The sequence below is a fragment of the Ascoidea rubescens genome (genome assembly GCF_001661345.1).
Source record: "Ascoidea rubescens DSM 1968 unplaced genomic scaffold ASCRUscaffold_5, whole genome shotgun sequence".
In the NCBI taxonomy this organism is placed as follows: Eukaryota; Fungi; Ascomycota; class Saccharomycetes; order Ascoideales; family Ascoideaceae; genus Ascoidea; species Ascoidea rubescens.
The window spans coordinates 892,678-908,218 of NW_017962917.1; the positions used below are offsets into that span (position 1 = coordinate 892,678).

Below are 15,541 nucleotides of genomic sequence, written 5' to 3' on the forward strand. Positions count from 1 at the left end.
ACTCCCTCCTTTACCTTCAAATGGCGCCTCGGCTCTACAACAAAGAATCCTAACCTCTAGATTCAACGCAAACTCTGACTTCTCTTCCCTGCCCTACAACTCAAAACAAAACAAACCTTCTCCATTCGACACAACTAAATCCTCTCCCCCAAGAATAAACATGGACAATTCCCAAACCTTACTACTGCAACACCACCAATTGACTCTCATAAATGACAACAACCTAGTCAGAAAAAAATACTTCAACGCTTACTCCACAGATTTCAACCTAGACAACTTGGATGGCATCGTCTCAACAAAAAATGACCAATCAAACAACTCAATTCTCACTCTCGATAACCAAAATAAAAAATCTGACTGGAAACCACCAGAAAGCTGGAACGTAAAAGATATTTCAAACAACGAAAAATTCAAACTCCTACTATCAAACTCAAGAAGAAACTCCTTGAACAATTCCCAAATCATCAATTTTTCAAATGAAAGCTTCAACTATAAAAACAAAGACAGCGATCTTAGTAGCCAGAACCTAACCTCAATTCATCGAAAATCTCTTGACTTTAATGACTCAGACTCTGAAAGCAGTATTGAGCTTCAAACTTACTTTGACGACTACGTCTACTCAATTCTCTCCTATGACACATACAATAACTCAATCAAAACCATCCCCAACGCTAAATTCGATCCGAACTTACTAAAAACCATATCAGATATAGAAACATCTTTTCAAAAATACTTCCCAAATAAAAATGGCACTGAAAACTTCATGATTCGAATCTTCAAAGAAGACAACACCTTTTTTACTGTCTCCTGCAAAATAAATACAACCGTCTCAGAGATCTTGTCAATGATCGGAAACAAAAAATCTTTTCTAAAATCTATCGACGACTACGTTCTTGAAATGAGAATTGGAATTTACTTTAAAATTCTCGCAATGGCAGATAAACCATTTGAACTCCAGCTAGCCATTTTAGTTATTTCGGGGTTTTTCGGTAAAACTGGCCCTTTTCAACCCATTTCTCAAGACGACTCTGCATACCTCATTAGATTCTCCTTGAAAAGAGACATTGCAGATAGACTATTAACATGGGAAGAAGAAACCAAACTAGCAACAACAAACTACACCATTATCGACCTTGAAAATATGAACTTGAAAATCGTTCCCATTGCAATTTATAAACATTACTCAAAAATCAGAGAGTTTAACGTATCAAGAAACCCCTCTATATTTGTTCCGAAAGACTTTATTGGTGATTACGAAGTTTTAAAAGTAATCAGATTTGAAAATAACATTTCTGGAAAATTTCCACCATGTGTTTTATCTGCTAAGCGAGGTTTAGTAGAGCTATATTTAGGCTCTAATTTGTTCTACGAAATCCCACAAAAATTCGGCTCTTCTTCTATCTCAAATACTTTAGTAAAACTATTTCTTAATTGCAATAGGTTATCTTATTTGCCCACCTCATTTTCAAATTTCAAAAATCTTAAAATTCTAGATTTATCATCAAATACATTTAGAATATTTCCAGACCAAATTTGCAATCTAGAAAGTCTTTACCTGCTTGACATAAGTTTCAACATGTTAACGGTTTTACCACCACAACTAAAAAAATTGAAAAAACTTCAAATCTTAAATTTAGATTTTAATCATTTAACAGGCGCTTTACCAAATTACTTTATTTATCTCAAAAATCTTCGAATTATAAGAGCAAGAAGAAATAATTTAACAGATATTAACGTTTTATCTGACTTGGAATTCTTGGAAGTATTGGAATTCGATAAAAACAATATCCCCACATTTCTGGTGAATTTTAAATCACATAGAACTCTACAACGTATAAGTTTGGCTGATAACCCTCTATCAAAAATAAAAGTAAAAACTTTTTCTTCAAAACCATCATTATCACTTAGTGATGATGGCTCAAAAATAAATATACAAGATTATGAATTTACAGAAAGCGATGACGATGTATACCATGATATATTTCTCAATCTAAATACTTTGAATCTTTCCAAATGCAAATTATCTAAATTGCCTGATAAACTTCTCACTGTTTTCCCTAATCTCATAAAACTAATTCTTGACTCAAATTCAATTGCGAATTTCCCCTCTTCAATTTATAATCTTCATAAATTGATTTATCTTTCCGCACATTCTAATGACATTGCAGGCTTTACAGATGAAATTGAGCAGTTAGAATCCTTGCAGGTATTGGATCTACATTCAAATAACATTAAAGATATTCCTTCTTCGATTTGGAAGTTGGGTAATCTTTTGGATTTAAATCTTAGCTCTAATCTAATTACTCAGTTTCCACCACCAAATATACCATTTTCAAGTGCTGTAAATAATAGCAGAAATCCTTCTCTTGGTTTCAATCAAATAAATTTTGGTGGCCATAGCAATTACGATAACAGCAATATAAGTATTCAAACATCTTCGGGCAACATTCTATCTGATAGAAACATGATTGATAGATTCAATAACCCTTATGTTTATGGTGTCACCAGAAGACCATCTGTTATTCCTTTAACCAAAAAATCATCAGGGTCTTTGTCAACATCAAGTAGTAGCAAATATCTATATGAGACAAACTCTATAGACACTCCTAGGAAACTAAGTCTTATTTCGTCTTCCAGTTACACGGGAAAACCTATTCCTGTAATTAATTTGAACCGTTGCTTGTTAGTTCTTCGCCTTGCAAATAATGCTCTTTCTGATGATTGCTTTGATCCAATTTCTTACTTGACAAAATTGGAATGCCTAAATTTATCTTATAATGATTTGATAGAAGTTCCGCACCATGCTTTAAAAAGATTGAACAACTTGATCCATTTACATCTTTCAGGAAATGAATTAACAAATTTACCTGCTGATGATTTGAAAAAACTAAAATCCTTGAAAAGTTTGTACATTAATAACAACAAGTTTAGAACACTACCAGCTGAGTTAGCTAATGTAGAAAACCTAACAGTGTTGGATGTTGGCTCAAATCAGCTAAAGTATAATATTTCTAACTGGCCATTTGATTGGAATTGGCAATGGAATTTGAAATTACGATACTTGAATTTTTCTGGTAATACTAGATTGGAAATTAAGCAGATCAGTAGTCACACTGCTTCTATAAGCTCAAATGATGGAGAAGAGGATTCTAAAATTAGATTTGATAGCTTCAATGACTTGAATCACCTCAAAATTCTAGGTTTGATGGGTGTAACTTCTAATACTGCTGCTTTGATTCCAGAAAATTCAACAAATCTAAGAGTTAGGACCACAGATCCTGATGTTAACAATATGCGATATGGTATTGCCGATACTTTGGGACAGAGAGATTATATTTCTATCCGAGACACTGTTTATGAAAGGTTTCAAGGAAATGAAGATGAAATTTTGATTTGTTTGATTGATGGGAAATCAAGAACAATGGACTATTTGAATACTGTTGCTGGAGAAAAAAGCGGCCATAAGATATCTCAAATTATTCAAGAAGCCTTTCCAAGAATATTTATAGCAGAATTAAAAAAATGTATTTCTTCAAAAGAGCCAATAGAAGATGCATTAAGAAGAGGGTTTCTTTGGTTGAATCGAGAAATCCACAATCTTATTATACCTTATAATGATAGACTCATTAATATAGGTACAAAAAGCAAAGGATCCATTTTCAGTTTTGGTTCTGCTAGATATTCGAATAAAAATTCAATTCCATTTGACATTACAATTCAAGATGCATTTTCTGGTTGTTCGATGACTGTTATATACATTAAAGACAAGACTTTATACTCAGCAAATGTGGGAGATATTACTACTATTTTATCTAAGAGCAGTGGAAGTTATGTCCCTATCACTATAAAACATGACCCTCTTTCAGTTGAAGAACTTTATAGAGTCAAAGTATCGGGAGGATTTGTTGATATTGAAGGGTATATTGATGGTGTGACTGATGTTTCCAGAGCTGTTGGGTTTTTTAATTTGCTTCCTCATATAAACGCAAGTCCCTGTGTCAACAAGATGAAATTGACATTGGCTGATGAGATGCTAATTATAGCTACAAAAGAGCTATGGCAGTATATTACCTATGAGGATGCTATTGATATAATGAGACAGGATAAATCAAATCCCATGATAGCAGCTCAAAAACTTAGAGATATAGCTATCTCTTATGGTGCAGAGGATAAAATGACAGTCATTATTTTATCCCTAGAAGATAATAGTTGTCTCACAAAGAGTGATGAAGATCCTAATATTTTGTCTGGAAATGATAATACGATTCTGCAAATCAAGAAAAGAAGAAATAGATTTGCTTTATCTGAAGATTTAAACCTGGTTCAATTGGGAAATGAAATTGATCCTCCTATTGGGAGGGTCGCTATGGTTTTTACTGATATTAAAAGTTCAACGTACTTGTGGGATAATTTTCCCACAGAAATGAGAGCTGCGATTAAAACACATAATGAAATTATGAGAAGACAGTTAAGAATTGTTGGAGGGTATGAGGTCAAAACCGAAGGTGATGCTTTCATGGTCTCATTTCCAACAATCACCTCTGCTTTAATTTGGTGTTTTAATGTTCAGATGCAATTATTAAAAGAAGACTGGCCGTTGGAGCTTGTGGACTCGACTGAGGGATGTGAAATACTTAACGACGAGGGCAAAATAATATTTAGGGGTATTTCTGTGCGTATGGGTATTCATTTAGGAACACCTTTATCTGAAAAGGATGTTATTACCAAAAGAATGGATTATTACGGACCAATGGTCAATAGAGCTTCAAGAGTTAGTGCTATTGCAGAAGGAGGTCAAATAACCATCAGTTTAGATTTTCTTAATGAGCTACATAAATTGGAAGGATATTATGAGGAAGTTAAATCAGGAAAAAAGTCAATCTTGGAAGTCTATGGCAATGAAATACTTGGAAAACAATTACAAGAAGAAATGACCAAACTAAAGCTTGAAGGGTATAAGATTTTTAAATTAGGAGAGAAAAAGCTTAAAGGGTTGGAAACTCCTGAACAAATTTCTGCAATCTATCCTTTAGAGTTGGCTAGTAGATTTGTTATTCATATGGAACATGATCCAAACGCTCAGCCAGAACAAATAGTTGAAAAGAAGATACCAATTAATAGCTACGATCGCTTTCAAAATAACTTGAATAAGAGAAAAAGCTCTTTGTTCCAAAACAAAAAAGGTCTTGAGAATTTTTTGATGAATATATCAAATTTAGAATCATTAGCTATTAGACTAGAAACAGTTTGTTCAGAGATTTCTGCCAAAAATGCTAAAAGTTTCATGGCTGGATCTTATCATGACAGAAACATCAATGGTTATCGTTCTAAAGAAACAAATAATGTTTCTTCATTAGAAAATATCATTACTCGGATTGAAAATGCTGTCTCAGTGTTAGCATTTCGTCAAGCAATTAGTGCCAAAACTGGAAATGGATTGTTGACTAATAATAAAGGTGAGTCAATTGACGAAATTCTTCAACGCCTTTTGAAAACATTAAAACCTTTTAGCACTCTTGATTTTTCTGCTAATTTTGAATTTTCCAAGGATTCAAAAATTACACAACCTCTGGAAAATAATTGAAGAAATTTTTTGTTTGATTTGTATTACTAAAGTGTTTTTTATTATTTTTGTCTTGAATTTATTCTAGTTTTCCAAACATATCTGGTTGTTTTTTCAATTCAATAGTTTTTCGGTTTTTTTGATTAATTTTTTTCTTCTAAAGTACAATAATAATGTTTAATAACGTTTTAGTTTTCTACGGTTGTTTTTGATTTTATTCTTTTGTTTTTTTTACCGTCAAGAATAGACTGATATCTGTTCTTGTATTAATTGCATTTTTTTAGTAATGAAGTTTGTTTGTTTAAGGGATTAGTGGTGCATTTAGATTCAAAAATCATAGAAAGATAAAATCTTTTTATAGGACTAATTATTAATAATTCTATTATCATTTCAATGACAGTAGAGACCGTTTTCAAATAGTACATCAAAATTGTAGAAACCAAAAACGCAGAAAGTGTGAAAGTAGGAACTTAGCTTTTCTACAAAACTGTCTTCAAAAATATCTTCAAAAGATTCTGGATGCACTGAAAATGCTGGGTATGAAAGTTCTGATTCAGAACTCGCAACAGATTACAAAATTGTCTTGAACTTTCTTTTGTTGCCCCAACTAAACCCTCTTCCCTCAATTTTTCAACATGAACGCTTTATTACCCGATTTGGATGTGTGAATATAATCAAACACACTATCATTGATTGTATTGAGCTCTATCCAATCCTGTTTTAGAAAAAAACACTTCTTAATCAACACGATTCTCGAGGTGTTTTGCAACCTTTGCTCTGATCTCAATGTTAAATTTCACAGATATAAATACTCTTCTTTTGAATCATGTCAAACTCTTGTCTAATTATTTTTGCAAAATTTCTTAAATTGAAAATTAAAATCTTGAAAAACAATGAAATTATATACGAATAATTCAACTGAATTGGAAGATTTTAGCAGCGATGTTAGCTCTCGATCCCAGTTTCACAATAATAAACACTCTGATCAAAATTGTTTTTCAAATGACCAGGACAACGAATCACAACAGGAAGTGAAGATCCAGAAACATTTTTTGTCTTGGTTATTCTCCAAGAATGTTCCCCCAATTCCAACCCCTGATGAAAAAAAGCTCTATCCTCAGGGTATAACGAATTGGGTTAGTTATTTATTTTTTTGGTGGTTGCATCCGTTAATGTCTGTTGGTTACAAAAGGACTCTTCAGAATGAGGATCTATGGTATCTTACAGATGATTTGACTATTGACACAATGTACAAAAGATTTGAAAGTAATCTCAGTGAAACCTTAGACAAATCGAAGATGAAGCTGCTAAAAAACAATCCTAATTTGAGTGAAGAAGAGTTGGAAAAGAAACAATGGGACCAGTTAACATTACCAAAAGCATTATTCAAAACTTTTAAGAAAAGGTATCTTATTAGTATTGCTTTGAACTTTTTATCTAGCTCTTGCTCGTCATTAACCCCATTGTTGATTAAAAAATTGATTTCTTTTGTGCAGAATCGTACAATTGATTCCTCTGTTTCTATTGAAATTGGCCTAGGTTATTGTTTTGGTACAGCAGCTCTAATGTTTACATCTGATTTACTAAACTCTCATTTTTTGCATAATTCAAATACTGTTGGTGCCCAAGTCAAAGCAGTTTTGATCAAGGCATTGTTTGACAAATCATTTAGGATGGATTCAAAAGCTAGACAAAAGTTTACTGATGGAACAATAACTTCAATAATTGGTTCGGATTTACAAAGAATTGATGGTGCAATCGGCACTCAACCATATATTTTCAGTTTTCCAGTTTTTGCTATTCCACTTGCATTATTAATACACACAATAGGCGTTGCTTCTTTGGCAGGCTTTGGATTGTTTTTGGTTGTTTCTACTTTAGTGGCTGCTTCAGCATCAATTCTTATGAGCTATAGAACAAATGCAAGCAAATGGACAGATTTAAGAGTTACTTCAATCAAAGAAGTCATATCATGTATTAGAATGATTAAATACTATGCATGGGAACAACATTACAGCGATAAAATTTCTTTTAAAAGAAATACAGAAATGAATATTGTTTTTAAAATTCAGTTTTATAAAAACATATTTATTAGTGCTGCTACAACTTTGCCAGCTCTTTCTGCAATGTTGTGTTTTGCCATAATTTATAAAATTAATGGCGGGCATGATGCTGTGGATATATTTGCATCCTTGTCTTTATTTCATGTTTTATCCCAATTAATATTAATGTTTCCTATTGCTGTAGGAGGTTCTGCTGACGCTGTTGTTACATGTAAGAGAGTTTCTGATGTTTTGTCATCTTCAGAAATAAAAAAGAATGTTATGGCTGAACTTAAGAATGAAAGAATGCATAATTTTCGAGTAGATTCTTGCATGGCAATTCAACTTAGAAATGCTTCCTTTAAATGGGATGAAATTGAGGAAGAAAGTTTGAACAGTGAAAGAGGAAAAAATTCTGAGAACGATATACAAAAACAATCAAAAGTTTTAACTAAAACTTTGAAAAAAGTATCAAACGCCGCTTCATTCAAAGGATTAATTGATATAAATTTAGATATTAAGAAAGGTGAACTAGTGATTGTTACAGGCTTTATTGGCTCGGGAAAATCTTCACTTTTGGCTGCTCTAGCTGACTTCATGAAGAAAGAAAAAGGTATAAAATCAGTTAACGATTCACTAATATTTTGTGGCTATTCATGGGCACAGAATGAAACCATTAAAAACAACATTTTATTTGGCAAAGAGTATGATGAAAAGAAGTATTTAGCAATTATTCATGCTTGTGATTTACTAGATGACTTGAAGGTTTTTCCTGCAGGAGACGAAACTGAAATCGGTGAAAGAGGTATCACCTTGTCTGGTGGTCAAAGAGCAAGAATCAACTTAGCAAGAGCTGTTTATCATGATGCAAATATTATATTGTTAGATGATGTTTTAAGTGCTGTTGATGCTAAAGTTGGAAAGCATATTATGAAATACTGTATATTGGGGTTATTAAAAAATAAAACCAGAATTTTAGCTACTCACCAATTATCTGTAATCGAAAATGCAGATAAAATAATTTTTTTAAATGGAAAAGGGGGACTAATTTGTGGAACAATTGATAAAATACAAACAGAATCACAAGATTTCAATAATCTTATTGCATTTCAATTCAATTCCTATAATAAAGTGAATACTGTCATCAAAGAATCTTTATATGAGAAAAAAGAACTTTTGAACCAAACCGTTCAAGATGTTGATGGTCATCTAATGGTAGAAGAAGAAAGAGCTGTAAATAAAATTTCTAAAGATGTTTATTATCATTATGTTACCGAGGGATCTGGTTGTTTTAAGTTTGCAGCACTTCCTATTTTTATGCTTTTAATTATAATACAAACGTTTTGTAACTTGTTTATCAATACTTGGCTATCTTTTTGGGTTGAGGATAGATTTGATAAATCGGGAAATTTTTATATTGGAATTTATGTTATGGTTAATATGGCTTTTGTTTTTTTCACAATTTTGGAATTTAGTATGATTTTATATATTACTAACATGGCTGCAAGGCAGTTAACTATTAAAGCTATTGCTAAAGTCTTACACGCACCAATGTCCTTTTTAGATACAGCTCCAATGGGTAGAATTTTAAACAGGTTTACCAAAGATTCTGATTCATTAGATAATTTAATAGGGGATGAATTCCGGGTATTTATTATTTGTTTATCATCTCTAATTGGTGTCATTATTCTTTGCATTATTTATTTGCCATGGTTTGCTATTTCGTTGCCTTTTTTTGCTCTTTTATTTGTTTCAGTGTCTTCTTACTATCAAGCATCCGCAAGGGAAATTAACAGATTAGAGGCTTTGAACAGATCATATGTTATTAGCAATATTAGTGAATGCTTAGGAGGCAGAGATACTATTAGAGCATATAATGCAATGGAAAGGTTCAAAGAAAAAAATTCTAGGTACATTGATTTAATGAATGAAGCATCATATATTACAATTTCAAACCAAAGATGGCTAGCGGTTCATTTAGACATGCTTGGTATATTATTTTCACTAATTATATCTTTGTTATGTGTAACTAGACAGTTTAGTGTTACTGCATCATCAGCTGGATTGTTAATTTCATATGTTTTTTCTGTTACAGGTGGTATTTCAATGGTTGTGAGAACCATGACTAGTGTTGAAAATTCAATGAATTCGGCTGAAAGATTATCTTATTATGCTTTTGATTTACCCCAAGAACCTCCATATTATATCACTGAAATGTCACCACCCTCTAGTTGGCCCTCCAGAGGTGAAATTATCTTTAAAAATGCCAGTTTAAGATATAGAGAAGGATTGCCATTAGTTTTAAAATCCATCAGTTTCTGTGCTAATCCTGGAGAAAAAATTGGTATTTGTGGTAGAACTGGTGCCGGCAAATCATCAATAATGACTGCATTATATAGATTGGCTGAAATATCAGAGGGTAAAATACTTATTGATGGAATTGATATCTCTAAGTTAGGATTAAAAGATTTGAGAAGCAAGTTATCAATCATTCCACAAGATCCTGTGTTATTCAAAGGCACGATCAGAAGTAATTTAGATCCATTCAATGAGTGTTTAGATGATGATTTATGGGATGCGTTAGTGAGAGGAGGATTAATTGAAGAGGAATTTTTAGGTTATATGAGATATCAAGAAAAGTATGGTGAGATTTATGAAAGTGTCAACAAATTCCATTTGAATCGTATGAAAAAATTTGGCTTGAATGAATCAGTTGAAGACAATGGGTTGAATTTTTCATTAGGTGAAAGACAATTATTAGCTTTATCAAGAGCCTTAGTAAGAAATTCAAAAATATTAATCATGGACGAAGCTACATCAAGCGTCGATTATGAAACTGATTCTAAAATTCAAGAAACTATCTATGAACAATTTTCTGATTGCACAATATTATGCATTGCACACAGATTAAAAACTATTTCTAATTATGACAAGATCATGGTTTTGGAAAATGGAGAAATAGTTGAGTTTGATACCCCAAAAAATTTGTATGATAAAACTAATAGTATATTCAGAGAAATGTGTGATGAATCTGGTATTACTGTGTTTTGAGTATGATTATGTGTATACTAGTTTTAATTTTTTTATTTTACTTTCTATATTTGTTTTTGTTTTTGTTTTTGTTTTTGTTTTTGTTTTTGTTTTTGCCTTATTCTTGGTTTGTGCGTTACTGACTTATATATATTTGAAATTTCTCATTTTTAAATTTTGAACACTTTATAGTTTTTGGTTATTTACTTAAGAATGTTATCTTAAAATTTTACTCCAATGGCACCGAAAAGACTTTTCTAAACCTGCTGAAATCGATGATTATATCTGGAACCCAATTAGGAAGAACCGCCTACGGATTTTATCCGTAGCTGCGGAATTACCCGGAGCGGGCTTTGATCAAGCCACAGCATCTGCTTGCGGAAATATCACGTGCTGTAATGGCTAATAATGAGTAATGGGAGCTTGCCACAAATTACTAGATATATATACTGACCATTCGCCACACCTTTTGGTTTCATCCACAGTTTTTTAGGAGCATATTCAGAGTTAATAATGTCGAGTTTGGGGTCTGTGCAATCACTGAAGAAAGATGGTCTGAAGATCCATGGAGTATCTATCAAAAGAAGCAGTTTTATAAAAGAAAAACTAATTGAGTCTTTCCATCCAATATGGTTTGTTTCACCCATGGGAACAGGGATATCGAGCTGTGTCTTGTATCGATTTCCCTTTGAATCTGAGGTATTGCAAGTATGTTCGTATATCATGTTCTCGGTCTGTCTTTTCCTATTCATCCAAAATACAATACTTTTCATTCTCCAAATGATATTTTACCCCAATAAAAGGTATCCCACGTTATTTGATATTTCCAGAGCGTGCTTCTTGGGATGCTATCCAATGGGTCTTTCTTCTATAGTGAACATGACTTATTTGCTTACAGTGAATAACAATTCTAAATGGAGCTGGACTCTTGTTTATGTTTTATGGTGGATTTCTGGTTTTCTCTCATTGGCAACTGCCTGGTTTGTGACGTTTTGTATTCAATGGAAAGAAAAGATTTACAATGAAAATTTGCATGCAACATTGCTATTGCCTGTCGTTTCCTTAACTGTTTCGGGTGCTTCTGGTGCCTTGATTACAAACAAGTTGCCAATAGTTTTGCAACCCGTTAATTTGATAATATGTTATCTTTTGTGGGCAAATGCTATACTTTTAGCTTTTTTAATCATAGCAGTTCATTTTTGGAAATTATATGTTCATAAGATTCCTAAATCCGATCTAAGGTTTTCAAGTTTTCTACCAATTGGATTGTTTGGTCAAGGTGCTTATGGTATTATGTTATTAGGAAATAACACATATAATTATATCAAAAGCAATAATTTTGATTATCTATTAAATGATTTCTCAACTATTAATATAGTGAGTGAAATTTTTCTATATTTTGGATTGATTAGCTCATTGTTTTTGATTTCAAATGGTATTTGCTTTACAATCTTGGCCTCTTTTACTTGCCTAAGCAATGGGAAATGCAAGTTTAGTAGAACTTGGTGGGCTATGACTTTCCCTTTGGGTACAATGTCATTAGCAACGACTGAAATATACAGAGTGTTTGAATGGACCAGTTTTAGATGGATTGGAACTATCTATGGTTCTGCATTGATTATCATCACTATAATTTGTTTAATTGGTTCTATTATTTGGGAATTCCCTCATGAAATTTATCTAAACCCTCATAATGATTTAATGGATAACTTGGAAAATCAAAACAGTTTATCTTCTTCAATTGTATGATTTCATCATTGGTCTTTTTTTTTGATTGAATTCATTTCAATTTCAGTATCTCAACTACTCTTTCATTCTTTATAACATTACTTTGTCTTCGTTTATTTTTACATAATATTTTCTTTTACAGTATTAAATTTTATTATATTTCTTGTTATATATTCAACACTATATAATATACCTCTCATGTTTAACTTTGCGGTTTTCTATTTAGAAAAGCATTTTATTCATCTTATAACACCCTATAAAAATGATAATTATATTCACTATTACATAACAAATTTCAACAATTAAAATATCATAGTAGTTACTAAAGGTTTTATTATTCAAGAATGGTTTAAAAGTTTTCTTTAAATTTAATATCGAATGAACAGGTCCAGTGAAAAACATCAAAGTTGTCATTATTGGTATAATCTGCAAACTGTTTCCCGACATATAACTCATGAATAAATTCATTGGAACTTGTTTAACAGTTCCAGTGACCACATCCCAAGCCTTTTTCGTTTTTAAACTATCTAATTGAGCCTCGTTGATTATAGGTGAATTGAATGAGGATGAAGTAATGGACTTTCTTGAATTTATTCCAGATTTGGTATTAGAATTAACCAATAAAGCCTCATTAAAACCTGGGGGCGAGGGCAAATTTGGTATTGTGTCATATATGGGAGGATTTATGATAGAATAGTGCCAGTTTTGAGTCATTTTAATTCAACTATCTCACCATCTACAATCGAATTTATAATTGAGAGTCAATATCAACAGGTTACAATCTGATAACGACAAAAGTATCAAAAGTAGAAGTGACTTCTGGTCACATGCTCAAAACTCACTATACAAGATGAAAAAAAAAAAAGATGAGTGACAAAAGAGGAAATGGAAAATAAAAATGAATATATAGTGAGACAAATGAACTGAAGTTGAGTAAAAGGAAAAGGAAATAAACAGGAAACCAATTAACTCAATTGGAAAAAATCAAAATTTGAAACAAAAATTTGGTAAAAAATAAGAAAAACAAGAAACATGTCATAAAGAAAAAATAAAACAGGTCAACACCACAGGAATTAAATAAATTCATATCCAGATTCTAGATCTGCAATTTCATCGATTTTTTCATAGCTACCAAAATCCTCTGCATGAATAGTTTCGGAAATATCTAATTTCAGAGGTTTTTTGCATGTTGTATCTGGTTTTATAAGAACAGCCGAATTATTGATTGAGTGTTGAGAGTCGTTGTTATTGATTGAAATTGAAAAAGATTTGTTGGGTAGTTTAACCTCATTATTGCTAGAGTTTTCATTACTATTAGAGGTTTCGTTATGATTAGGATTATCAATTTTATTAGTGCTAGAACCGTCATTATGATTAAGACTCTCAATTTCACTAGGGGTATCTTTATTATTCATTTGGATTTTTGAAATTTCGATATAATTATCGATCAACTCATTTAAGACTTGCTCAGAACTTTTATTATTATTATTATTATTATTATTATTATTATTATTATTATCACCATCATTATCATTATGATGGGTATTTAGCTTGTCAATCAAATGATCATATTTTCTTGCCTTAATCAAATCGTCATTGGTAATGATATTAAGTTTGTTAAGATTATTGAAGTTTTTCACGAAAAAGGTATTTAAAGTTGAATTTAATTCTAATTTAATATTGTTAAATTTTTCGATCAATTTTTTAGTGTTATCTTGGTTATTTAAAGTATCATTAGCTGGATCATTATTGATATTGGTATTGTTTAAATTTGATGATAATACTTTGATTGAGTTTTTGAAATTAAAGGTAAAGTCATTAATTTTTTCTAAAACCGAATTTTCAAAAGAGATGGATCTGCTTTTAATTAAAGTATTATAATCTTGAATATTTTTTAATAGGTCGTCAAAACTCTGCGTTAGTTGAGATTCATTCTCATTTGAGACCATGTTCATCTTATGGGTTATCTTATGATTGTATTTGTCAGTATAGTTGTTACTAATATTGTTGTTGAAATTATTGTTGTTGAAATTGTTGTTCAAGTCAGTATAGCACAGTTCACACAAATCGAAATCATCGCATTCTTGGCAGTTATATCTTGAACCAGAAATTATTTTGTTACAATAATCACAATTATAAAGCAAATGTAATGAAGGGGGTGAGATTTCATTATCATCGTTATTATTTTTATTAGTATCAGTATCCTTAGTATTCTTCGTATCCTCAGTGTTGCTATGATTAAAAGGGAAAGTATTATTTGAGATTAGCTTGATGTTTAACACTTTGGATTGAATCGATTTAAAAATCCTATTATTTAAAAGTGCCCGATTAATCTTTTCAATATCATTATTATTAGTAATAATCTTCACAATAGTATTGGAACTAGAATTTTTGTTTTGATTTTGAACTTGATTTTGAGCTGGTGATTTGTTATTGGTCAAATTATTTAAGATGGAATTTAAGCCCTTATCAATTTTTTGAATATAATCAGTCTCGCTGATGGTTTCAATAACATTATTGAAATTCATTCGAATATTTTCCATGGCTGCAAAGCTATCCCTTGAATTTCTGTTGCGAAGTTCAATTAACGAAAAAGAAGATTGCGGATGCTCGATATAACAAATGGAGCAGATAATAATCAGTCAATAAAAGACAAGAAGTAGCTAAGATTACAGTTGAGCTTCTTGCAAAACATCCACTGATAAACTAGCAAAACGATTAACAAAAGGTGCTAAATCGAGTGTATATACTCTCTCTTTCAAAGCTGGGGATAAACCGAAAGCTGCCCAGAACCGCAAAACCCTGACCCACTCCCACCCAGCAACAGTGCGCATGGGTATGTGTGTATCAGCAGGCATCCCGATAGAGCCGCTGTTGTGGTATCTCTTCCAAAGAAACACACCCATGGTACTCTTGAAAAAGAATCGTTGCATCACACTGCTTCAAGAGTGAGTGATCCAATTCTATAAAACAGCATATTTTAGTTTTTTTTGTTGGTTTTTAAAAATATTTGCAAAGAGCCTATGTTGTCGGGGTTCTTGCGCGCCATTATTTATTATATCTATATATAAAAGAATGAATGCTTGTTGTGAGCCTCCCGGATGCCTACCTTCGGTCCCTCGGTATCTGTTACCGGTCTGCTCCCGTGACGCTCACAACATAATCTCTTCGGCTTTTT

The 15,541-nt window shown here is 31.8% G+C and overlaps 5 protein-coding genes across 5 annotated transcripts; 3 read left to right on the forward strand and 2 right to left on the reverse strand.

Moving 5' to 3' along the window:
- Positions 1 to 757: 757 nt before the first annotated feature.
- On the forward strand, positions 758 to 5,479 carry ASCRUDRAFT_26784 (uncharacterized protein; the record flags this gene model as incomplete). The annotated part of the gene is made up of 4 exons (XM_020189968.1): positions 758 to 1,832; positions 1,938 to 2,369; positions 2,688 to 5,050; positions 5,108 to 5,479. Coding segments are annotated over 4 exons (4,242 nt in total), but the record flags the coding sequence as incomplete, so codon positions are not given.
- A 2,078-nt stretch (positions 5,480 to 7,557) lies between these two features.
- YOR1 (ATP-binding cassette transporter YOR1) lies at positions 7,558 to 10,727 on the forward strand. The gene has a single exon (XM_020193154.1). The coding sequence runs from the start codon at positions 7,612 to 7,614 to the stop codon at positions 10,654 to 10,656; it is 3,045 nt and encodes a 1,014-aa protein (XP_020047964.1). The 5' UTR covers positions 7,558 to 7,611; the 3' UTR covers positions 10,657 to 10,727.
- Positions 10,728 to 11,148: 421 nt separating this feature from the next.
- On the forward strand, positions 11,149 to 12,384 carry SSU1 (Ssu1p; the record flags this gene model as incomplete). Its single annotated transcript, XM_020190497.1, has 1 exon — positions 11,149 to 12,384. One exon carries the CDS (start codon positions 11,149 to 11,151, stop codon positions 12,382 to 12,384), a length of 1,236 nt encoding a protein of 411 aa, XP_020047965.1.
- A 210-nt stretch (positions 12,385 to 12,594) lies between these two features.
- EMC4 (chaperone EMC4) lies at positions 12,595 to 13,017 on the reverse strand (the record flags this gene model as incomplete). Its single annotated transcript, XM_020189677.1, has 1 exon — positions 12,595 to 13,017. A coding segment is annotated over one exon (423 nt), but the record flags the coding sequence as incomplete, so codon positions are not given.
- A 239-nt stretch (positions 13,018 to 13,256) lies between these two features.
- ASCRUDRAFT_144042 (ZZ-type zinc finger protein) lies at positions 13,257 to 15,405 on the reverse strand. Its single transcript, XM_020189205.1, has one exon. The coding sequence runs from the start codon at positions 14,904 to 14,906 to the stop codon at positions 13,437 to 13,439; it is 1,470 nt and encodes a 489-aa protein (XP_020047967.1). The 5' UTR covers positions 14,907 to 15,405; the 3' UTR covers positions 13,257 to 13,436.
- Positions 15,406 to 15,541: the final 136 nt, after the last annotated feature.